Source organism: Ursus arctos, unplaced genomic scaffold (genome assembly GCF_023065955.2).
Source record: "Ursus arctos isolate Adak ecotype North America unplaced genomic scaffold, UrsArc2.0 scaffold_15, whole genome shotgun sequence".
Classification (NCBI taxonomy): Eukaryota; Metazoa; Chordata; class Mammalia; order Carnivora; family Ursidae; genus Ursus; species Ursus arctos.
Genome location: NW_026622819.1, coordinates 29,906,211 through 29,917,392, shown reverse-complemented (window position 1 = coordinate 29,917,392; position 11,182 = coordinate 29,906,211). Strand labels below are relative to the sequence as shown.

At 37.1% G+C, this 11,182-nt stretch overlaps 1 protein-coding gene across 7 annotated transcripts in view; it reads left to right on the top strand.

Annotated features, from left to right (window-relative positions):
- The first annotated feature begins 34 nt into the window (after positions 1 to 34).
- The window catches only part of RICTOR (RPTOR independent companion of MTOR complex 2), a 111,848-nt gene continuing 100,700 nt past the window's right edge, over positions 35 to 11,182 (top strand). For 2 of the 7 annotated variants that reach the window (XM_026506861.4, XM_026506857.4), the window contains exons 1-2: positions 43 to 123; positions 295 to 342. In XM_026506861.4, the coding sequence (XP_026362646.2) occupies positions 75 to 123; positions 295 to 342 (97 nt within the window). In that variant the 5' untranslated portion in view covers positions 43 to 74. Of the gene's footprint in view, positions 124 to 294; positions 343 to 459; positions 9,731 to 11,182 lie in introns of those variants that run through there. The other 5 variants (XM_026506855.4, XM_026506856.4, XM_057312211.1 and 2 more) reach the window with 5 other exon arrangements.

Genomic DNA, 11,182 nt, shown 5'->3' with positions numbered 1-11,182 from the left:
CGGCGCGCGGGGAGGGGAAGGGGTTCTCGCGCGATTGGGCGAGGTTTCCGGTGTTGTGACTGAAACCCGTCAATATGGCGGCGATCGGCCGCGGCCGCTCGCTGAAGAACCTCCGAATACGAGGTAAGCCCGTTGCAACCCTCACTCCCCACCGCCTGGGGCCCGCGACCCCTGGCTCTTGCCTCTCCCTGGCCGTGGGCAAGGGGAGCGATTAGGGGCGCTGGCCGGAGCCAGGGTTGCCGCCGCTGGCCTGCGAGTGAATCCTAATTGGAGCTGTGTGTCTGTTTCGCGCAGGGCGGAATGACAGCGGCGAGGAGAACGTCCCGCTGGATCTGACCCGAGGTAACGCGGGGCGCCGCGGGCGCCGGCGAGGGAGGGCGCGCTGCTGGGGAGGAGCCGGGGGCTGTGGGCCGGGGGCCGGTGGCAGGGGCGGGCCCCGCACGGGACCGGCGGGGGTGCGGGAGGCAGAGCCCGAGCCCCGCCTGCTGGCCCGCAAGAGCCGAGCCCGGGGCCGCCTCCCGGGACCCATCCCCCTTCCCGGTGCCCGCTTCCCTCGCCCCGCGCCTTTCTCCGGGCCTCGGGGCGCGGCGGGTGCCGGGGAACGCCAAGCGGGACTCAGCGGAGCCGGCGACCCTCTGGGTTCTTTGGACCCCCGAGGAAGCGTTTAACTCCGGTCCTGGAGCTCGTGCAGCCATTCGCCTGGAGGCGGCCGGCGGGAGGTAGAGGCTGTTATTTAGGTTGCCGGAGGATGTCTGAGGGAAGAGCGACCACATCCTGCCCTCCCCGTCCCCCAGAGCAGAAGCCGGACCTGCTGGGTTCTTGCTTGCCTGCGTGACTGCTTTTCTCTTTGCCCACTGCCCTGGGGGACCCGCAGCATTGATAATTCGGTAGTGAAACCTAGAAGCGGTGACTATGGTTAAGTGTCTGGTTTACGCTGTAGTTCATTCCCGTTTCCCTTTCCCGGGTGGCTGGGACTGTAGTTGGCAAAGACCGCCCCCTCACCCTCGCTGCAGGTTCATTGTTTACCTTCTGCAGTGGCGACGGGTTTGTTTACACCTTCGGAACTGGGCGAACCCCGCGGTTGTGTTTTTAAGGATCTAATCCAGCTACTGGCCAGTGAATCTTCTATTAGTCACCGTACTGGAGTTTATTCGACAATATCTCGCTGAAGCTATAGTAGTCATATACAAGGTTTTTCTTTTTTCTTCCACGGTAAACAGGATTTGGTCTACTGATTCCGAAGAAGTCATATTTCACACCGGCTGTAGCATAAGCTGGTTCTGCTATATAGAATCAGTTTCCTTTTTGAGATCTGAAAAACACTTTGGGAAGTTAAAAACAAGTCTAAACATTTCATTAAAAATTTAAAAAATTTAACCTATGTTCTGCTTGACGTAATGACTTATCTAAAGTATTTGTCAGACGCGGGCTCCATTGTTGAGGCTCATCTCTGGTATTTAAAGCATAGTGCATTGTCTAATTTGTTGTATTTTGTATTTCATAGCGTAAGATAACTGTTATAAACTAAACGGCTACTTTTTGTTTAGCTACAAGAGTACATTTTTGTAAGAATATTTTATTCTGGAAGTTCAGGGAGTTTGTTTTGAGGGAACTAGATGCTTGGTGTTAACAGGAAGGGTTCTAATGCACTAAATTGGAACTTTTTTCAGCAGGTAGGGTTTGAGTATTAGTGTAGAAAGATGTAAAGCTTTTGACTTTTGTGTAACAGTTTGGAAACGACTATATAAAATACACATGAAAAATCTATATAAAATATGTGTGGGAAAATATTTTTTAGTAAATTTCCTAACAAAAATTCCCACAGGCTTCCAAATTAGCATTAGAGTTCTGTAACAGATGTACTTTATTAGTGCTTTAATTTTTGTGTGGGCGTATGTGTTTAGATGGTGAAAAGAGCACTTATTAGATAGATCTTCTGTCTTAATTTTCTCATTAAAAGCTGGTTTGGATGTGGGGATAGAAGTAAGTTATATTTGTGCTTTAGGTTGACTTTGCTAAGCTCCTATATATAATAGTTCTGTGGTTGGCATCAGAATTTTGGTTTGTAAAAAAATGTACAAATTTGATTTGATACCTTTGATTTACTTCAAACTTAAGTGCACAGATAAGTCTGTACGTTTACTATTTAAAATGTTATATTTCCTGAGCTCTTTGTGAACACTATTGTTGATAGATGTTTTTAGGAAATGCAACAAGCAGAAAATGCTATTTCTGCTTGCCTTGATAAAATATAGTTTAGTTCGGAATATACACAGCCAATTGAAATTGATTGCAAAAGGCATATACAAGTAAGAGAGGCTATATGAGAATAAAAAAGTAGTTTATTATATAGGGAAGCTATTGTTAAGGAATTGCTATTCCGACAGACGTTTCATTGTTAAAAGAAGGTTTGTGGATTTAAAGAAGTCTTGTGGATCTAACCTCAAGAAAGTTCATGAGGAATTATAGTAATAGTTTGAGAACTATAGGGCAGTCTGGGTTGCTGCTGAAGGGCAGCTGCTTGTGGATTGGATTACAGTATGTTTCAGATAAAGTTTGGGTAACCAAAACTACATGTTTTTAATGGGAAGGCAGTGTTTGCTCTCATTTTAATTGTTTTTATGTAACCTTTGAGAAATTCATTGTGTAGCTGTCTCACAAAGTTCATTGTTAAATAGAAGTCATGGTCATTGTAATTCCTAAAGGAACCATCAATGTATAGCATAAAGAGATCAAACTGTACAGTCAAATAGTTCTGGGTTGTAATCTCAGCTGGGTTACTTAATAGTTAGGTGATGTGGGGCAAGTTATTTGACGTTGCTTAACTCTTGGTTTCTTCATCTCAAAGAGAGATAACTTCAAAGGGTTATTAAGAATGTGAGAAGTAAATGAATACTTAAAATACTCAGTACAGGAGCTGATACTTTTGTGAGTGATGTTAACTAAACGTCAGCTGTCTTCCCACACTATGAAATCAAAACTAGTTGTATCGCATTTAAAATATTTCAGAGTTGTTTGGAACATTATAAACTTGTTAATAAGGAATTATGGTATTGAGGCTTTCATTTTTTTGAGACGTACTGTTAATTGGGTATAGTCTGTCTGAAGTAGAGTTCTTGAATATAACAACTGTAAAGAAGTATTCTGTGAGATTACCAGTAAATTTGGTCTGAGCGAAGAGTATTATATGTACTTAAGATAAAATGTAGTATTTTATTCTATAGAACCTTGGAATTTTTCTCTGACTCCAGAAAATTTCTTAGTAATAATCATTTGGCTAGCCTTGCAAGCTTCTTGAGGCCCAGGAGAGTTCTAGGTGCTTTGGTTTTGGTAGTTAGTTCATACATAGTGTACTTCAATTAAAAATTGTTGGTGGACTAATTTTGATCTAGTTTAGGAAGTTGATTGCAGTAGATCTCACAGTAAACTTATTGGTGATTGTTGCTTTCAGTTTTGTTCAAACAACTGTTCTACTTAATTTGTGAAAGTCCCTGATATTTGCTATTGATATAATTTAAATACTCTCTCTGTTTTGCATGCCAATATCTATTTTGAAACCAAACTGCTTCCCTTAGTCACTTCCACTGCAAGGATAGCCTGTTTTTTTTTGTTTTTTTTTTATCAGTCTCATAGTACATTTCTGGTACTGAATAACTTGAAAAGACACAGAGTATTCTTCCTGTGTAAGTCCTTCTTATTGTACAGTAATTTAATTATTGTGTTCAAAGTGGATTTTCAGGACATGGACAAAACTGTATTCAAATCTAAGTATTAGAATAGAATTTATTTAAAAGTATTGAGTTTTATATTTTTTGATTATCCAATTCTTTTACTTTTCTGTTAGAAAGAATACAAAAATTGTCTTAGTTGCTGTTTAATACTTAGAAACGTAGGAAGGTTATCTGAATGATGCAGATTTGAACACTATTTTTTGTTTTCTTATTTTTTTTCTAGTGAGCAGATTACTCATGTTGTTTAATCGCTGACTTCAGTTAGACAAAACAAACATTGACTGAATGCATATTATTTACTAAATGCTGAATTGAGTGCTGGAGGAATGAAGATAAGGAAGATGTTATTCTCCTTTTTAGGAGTGTATTGGAACAGATATTAATAAAGTGATTGCAATACGGAACAATAAATAAAGTAACCAAACTGTACAAGGACCAGAAGTAGCCTGGAGGAGGAAATGATTAATTATTTGGTAGGTAGAGGATCAGAGAAAGCTTCACAGAGTGACTTACTTCTCATAAGAATAGTGGGGGACATAATGAAAGGAAACGTGGGCTGCCAAGAGACTGTACCACACCTTGGGAAAGGTAAAAGTCAGCAGGAAAAGGAGCTGCTTAGGAAGCCACTGATGTAATCTAAGAAATGGTGGGAACTAGACCAGGATGTTGGAGTTAGAAATGAAGGTCAATATATATTGAAATGGAGTAATCAACTAATTTGTTTTCTTCAGATTTCAAACTAACTTTGAAATACTCCTACACTGTGCGGAGAACTTATATTTCTTTACTAAGAAGGTCGAAGCTGTCTAATGTGAATTCCCTTGACTCCTCCCTTTTATTTATTTTTTAAAGTAATCTTTGTGCCCAAAGTGGGGCTTGAACTCAGGACCCCAAGATCAAGAGTCACATGCTCTACCTACTGAGCCAGCCACGTGTGCCTGTCTTCTCTCCTTTATGTTTCATACATACTTATCTTCTGGTTTCCTGGGTCAGGGAATAAAGCATCTCTGTTCCCTTTCAAGGCTAACCTGGAAAGGAATTTTATGCTTCTAGCACTGTTTCCTCTAAGATTCTTTGTAGAACTAAGATCCCTTTCTTCTTCATTTCTTCCTTCCAATTGGAAGTTTTCTTACGTTTAGTAATCATTCATTGTATACTTCATATGGGTCAGGGTACTATACCAGGCAAGGGATGATGGTGGGGGGTGTGGACAGATGAAGACAACGATTACAAAATAGCTGTTTTTCCATCGGCTCTACAGAAAGAATAGTTCATCCTCACTCTTTAGCTTTTTTCCTTAACCACTATCCTCTTCTAAGCACAGCTTTCCCCGTGTACTGAAAATAGTTTTTTAAAGGATGCTGGTAATCTCATGCAAAATTCATTGGCATTTTTAAATTCCCCATTCTATTTCAGTACTATTACTGTATTAATAGTTTTGTTCCAGGCTCTAAAATACGTTATCTCACTTAATCTTTAATAACTGTTTGAGGTACTCTTTTTATCCCTATTTTACAGTTGAGGATATAGACTTTAAAATTCTAAAGATCTGAAATTCAGGTAAGTAATTCAGCCGGCGTCATAGGATTAGTGAGTGACTAACTGCAGATCATGCACTTGTAGGCACTACACTATTGCTATTCTTGCAACTACTTCTTCACTTGACTTCTGTGAAATATTCTGCTTCTCTTCCTGCCTCTCATGCTGCTCCTGCCTCTGTTCCCTGACTGGTCTTCCAGCTCCATAAGCAAGTGAACCTTAAGGTTCTGTCCTTGATCTTTCCTTCTCTCTTATGGTGCTTTGTCCCTGAACAGCCTTTTCACTGAGGACTTCAAAAATCCATGAGTTGAAAAAAAAAAAAAATCCATGTGTTGGGGTGGTTATGATAATTACATTTTTATTCAGACTCTTTCTTTTAAGCTTGCAAAACATACTAGCATTATGTGTCTACTACTCATCTAAAAGGCGTGATGTGTAAAACTTTGCGCCCCAAAGCATATTCCCTTTTCACTTTCTAGTTACTACCACCATCCTTTGTAATAATCAAGCTAGAGACCTACAGGTTATCTTTGTTCAGGTACCATGTTCCTTCAGTTTGCCTGTGAAATAGCTAAATGAATCTAGTCTTTCCTATTGCACTGTCATTCGTCTTGTTCACATCCTTATTATCTCATTTGGATGATGTAAAATCATTTCTCTCACCTTTTTTTCACTTTCTCTGCTATACGATCGCCAGGTTTATTTTCTTGAAATGTAGATCTGATCTTATCATTCCCTTAAATAAATAAATAAATAAATAAATAAATAAAACGCATTCATACTCACACTTCCCTGGCTCGTTTTTGCTCACAGAATAAAGTTCAGATTTCTTAACTTGGCATGGAAGGCTTTTTATGATTTATTCCAGAATTATTATCTTCTATACTGTCTTAATCATACTATTCTGTCAGCCTCTCTACAGAGTTTACTTATGTAAGACACTCTCTTCCTTCTTTACACACAGTGCTTCTTCAGAGGGAATGGGGAAAGTTCACAAGTCCAAAACACCTACCTCCCCATATTTGTTCTTTCGCCTTGAAGATTGTGTTATACCCCTGGTTGAGAATCTGCTTTAGACAAAAATTATTTATTCCCTGCATATGGCATGCAGTTTCTATTTACTTGACCTTGTGCAGGTCATTTCCTTTGCCTAGAATTTCATTTTGAGTACTCTTTATTGAAATCCTAACTCTTTAAGGTCTAGATCACTTGCAACTTCTAGAAATCATCTCTTTGGGAGTTCATTGCTTCCTCCTCTACTTTTCCACATTTTGTTTGTTCCTTTCTAAATATCACTTGTCATTGCCTTAACTTCTTTGTCTAGTTGTTTTTCCCTCACTGGATCTTAAGCTTCCCCAGCATCTATCATATAATAATAACTGAAGCATTTATTGAATGTCAGAATAGAGAGAGAGATGGGAAATGGAGTAGTACAGCATTAAGGAGAGTAGAAGTAAAAGAACATTTTAGGTTTGCAGTCCTGAGGGACAGTGAGATTGATGGTACCATGAAATGAAGAAATCCATTTTGGAGGGATGATGATTAGTTCAGCTTTGTACTTTGAATTTCAGGTGATTAAGTCAATCAGAGATATATAAAAGGTAACAGCAAATACTAGAATGGTTCTAAACTTGTGATCTGATTGTTCTCTGTGTAGGCTGTTGAGACAGGGAAGAATGTAAGTGGAGAAAGAGCTAAAGATTTGAATGTTAGAGGATGAGAGCCCGAGAAGAAAACTAGCAAGACTATGATCTCAGAAGCCAAGAGGGGAGTTTTGGTTGAAGAGACTGCAAGACTGTAGCATTGAAGTTGGTGTCTGGAGAACTCAGTTTTACTCTTCTTAATCTAAGGACAATGTTGGCATACTATTTAATCTCTCTGGGCTTCAGTTTCTTGGATCTCTAAAATGCGTACTACATTACATGTGTAGCACTATCACCTTCCGTCTTTGTGATCCTCAGATATCACCGTGTTTCTGGGATATTGAAAGGTTAAAAAGAAAGCAAGGTTAACAAGAAAGCCTTGTTAAATCACTGTGAGAAGTATTCCCATAAACAGTAATAATACATGTAGGAGTGATGGTATTTCATAGCACTTTAAATGTAAATTATAGTCAACTCTCAATTTCCTTTTAAGTGATCATCTGCAGTGACTTGCTGCCTCCTCCCCCTCCCAGGTCTCAGGCTACTGAAAATAGGGCTGTGAAAAGCACAGTGGGGTGAGTGAATGGTTTGCATGCCTGTGTATCTGTATCTCTGACTATCACCAAGCTAAATACAGTCCACTCTCATTTACCTGCACTTAATAAAAAGGTGAATAATGATGGAAGAGTGCTAAATTACACAATCTAAATAGCATTTTTTGTATGTGGCTTGGGAAGATTTTATATTCTTTCCTCCCCTACAGTAGATTGATGTGTCTTTTCTTTTATGTGAATTATTAGCATCAATTTTTATTTCCTGAGCAAATACTATTAGAATAGCAAACATAAATAGGTTAAAATATATATTAGGTAATCCACATACGAATAATTGAGAGTTGACTGTTAATGCTTTTTGGATCATCCATTGTTTTGTATTATCTGTGCTTTTTTGTTAGTGTGGTCAGGTTAAAGCTGAATAGCTACTTTAAAATTTTATCTCTACAGGGAATATACTTCTAAAATTATACAGATGCCAAACTAAATTGAAAATAATTGTGTAAAACTAGATTAATATAACATATGTCCCAAGTCATAGGATTGAAAGAGAACTTAAGTACATTCTTAAAATTCCTTTTACAAAGTCTTTGAGCCAGGCAGATTGCATAAACTGAGCAACACACCTGGTAATGATGAAATTTATATAAAATATAAATTTGAGGATATGCCGAGGCTTCAAACATATCCTATTTATGGAGTCAGTTGAGTTTAGTAAGAAATACAGAAGACAGTTTTTTAATTACCTGGGTTTTCAAGAATTTTGCTCTTTTAATTACTTTGCCATTTTTTTACCCCAGTATTTTGAAGATTCGGATTTATAGTGGTTTGTTAATGTCAGTGAGCATATTTTTGATCCATATATTATATAATTGGGTTAGTAACTGTTATCGTGAATCAGGAAGGTACAATTCTTGGCTTCAAGTTTATATTATGGTTGAGATATATCTGTATCAGGGCATAGTATAAGATAGTAGTATTTGAAGAACCTGCCAACTGTCCTTATAAAGGAATCAAAAGCTGGAGGCATTTAGGAAAAAAAACAAGGGAGATAGGTAAGGAATAGCTTAGAGGGAAGACCTCATAGAAGTCTTGACACCTGTCAGACTTGCATTAAAAGGTAGCATTTGAATAGATAGAACTTTGGGTCAGTGTTTTAAAAATTGTAACAATTTTGTGAACTAACATTTCTGGCATATTATTCAGTACTTGAAGGTAATGTTGAGGAAAAGTTGGCGATTATATAACTCTCATAATTATTGAAGATTAATTATATTTCAAAGTAGGGCTTTTCTGGCCTTTAAAGGTAGTGCAGGACTGGACTGAACTGAGAGCTTTTAGGCATATTGTGAAATAATTGTGTGCTTGTGACTATGAGTATATAAATGCTTGGCTGTTATTCCAAATCCAAGTATAAATGATTTTTTTTCTTCCATTGTTTTGTAGTATATGTGTTTCTTTTCCCCTTCATTAATACTGCATGTTCAAAGGGCTCTGTAAATTTGTTATCAAACTTACTTCAAGATGTATGCAATTTGGAAATAGAGATTATAAATGAGATGGGAAGTGTTTTTGTTATTTTCCACACTAAAATGACCATATGTTCTGATCTCAGAATTTAATCATGTGGCCTCACAGTGAGATAGAATATTTGAAATTAAAATCATTCTAAAAAACATGGAATGTTTCATTGCTAAATCCAGACAACCTACCCAGCCCTCTAGTTATTTGAGTAAAGGGTATGCTGGGGAAATTATTGCTTTTATTAACGCAGCAAAATGAGAGTTGAATTGCCACTTGCAGGGATTTTAGTGATCTTGTTCAGAATCCAGTGTAATTTCATGTGTTTCTTGTAATGAATAAAAAGTGAAGAGACACAGAAGCTGTAAACAAAGAAGACTGCCAAGTAATTTACTTTTAGTTACTAAGGAGGAACAGCTTGCCAGATAAAAGTGTATTTGAGTGCTTTTAGATGTGTACACACATATATATATTTATCTGTAGCTTCATACTTGGAGAAATCACATCTTAAGATAGTATTGCTAATTCTTTCCGTGCTTAATGTTCATCCCTCATATACTAAAACTTTTAATTGCCCTGTTTTTTCTCCACTCATAATTCTGTATAATATACTCCCTAACCTTCACCACACCACCACCATCACCACCAGCCCCCTCCCCCAAGAAAAAAAAAAGAAAAAAGGAAAAGAAAAACTGAAGGGAATAGAGTTGCAGAAAGAGTGAGAAGACTCCAGTGGTTGGAGGTAGGTGAGCTGTGAACTCTTAACATTTAGCTATATGGCAGTTTCTGTGTGTGTGACCAGGTGGCTGGTGGAATATCGTGGAACGTTTTATTTACATGTGTTGTGGATAAGTTTTTAATCATATCTATCACATGATTAGCATAAAATCATGATAATGGAATATTTGAATACAAATAGCTATTTTCTATTTTATTTAGAATGACTTGTGGTTTTATTTTATTGCTGTAGCCTGTAATTTGTAATGTTACTTTTGAATGGCATAACTTGGTACAAAGCAGGTCAGATTAATTCTTGTGTAAGATTTCATATGTCATGTAAGAATAAGTCTCAACATAAGTTTTTACAACTTTTTAATGAGTTAAATTTTAGTTAGCATGACCTTAAAAATGTTTAAGTCACTTTGTATATTTTAATAAGAACCTTAAAATAACCTTTTTCTCCTTTGTCATGGGAGAATTCAGTGTTATGTGTTCATGTTTCAACATTGTTTTGAATACAGAAATATAATTATTGTTTTACCTAGCAAAATGGAAGATATTTAAAAAGGTGCTGATTATTCTTTAAAAGGAAATAAAAAAGGAGAAGATTAAGAAATTTGGATAAACTGTAGTGGTTGCCTTTTGCCATGTTATTGTTTCTTCTGTTAGTTATTTTGTTTTATTTAAAAAGTTTAGACTTATTTTTGAGTCGTAGGAAAAATTTTTCACTTACATTAGTAACTGTTTCTATTTAAAGGTACTAATAGAGAAAAAGTAATTAGTTTTAAAATAATTATATTGCAAGTAAATGTTGACTTGGGATACTTGAATATGAATGGATTTCGGGGAGGTATGTGTGTATCTACCAATTATGTTTATTTTTAAGCATATTTGGAAGCTGCTTTAGAAATTATTTTATTAGCTCTCCCATTCAAAACAGGAATCTTCTCTGTAGTATCTGACAGATGTCATCTATCATCACTCAAACCTTTCATTGATAGGTAGCTTATTCAAAGTTGTTTGTTTTCTTTGCTGAGCAGCTAAGTTTGTTTATGAAATTCTTATATCAAACTAGCCAAAATTTAATAAAAGAATCATTTTTCAGTAATTAATCCTAGTTCTTTTGTATTTTATTTTATAAATATTTACAAATAAAAGTAGTAGGTTTACACGTTGGACACTGCTGTGTGTTGTTAGAGAGTCTTACCCTTTTCTTATCATACAGTCCAGTCACCAACTACTTAGTGCTGCTTATGTGTCCAGCATTGTTCTGGTTGTTAGATGTTTAAGACGTGGTCTTTGATTATAAAAAAAAAAAAAAAAATCAGCTCCCATAGTTTGAACTTTATTATATGTTGGAAACTGTTAAAAACATTACTTAAATTATCTGATTTAGTCTTCCCACATTTCTAGAAAATATGTTTTAATATCCTTATGTAACTTATGACGAAAGTGGGGACCAGAGGGAGCCTAA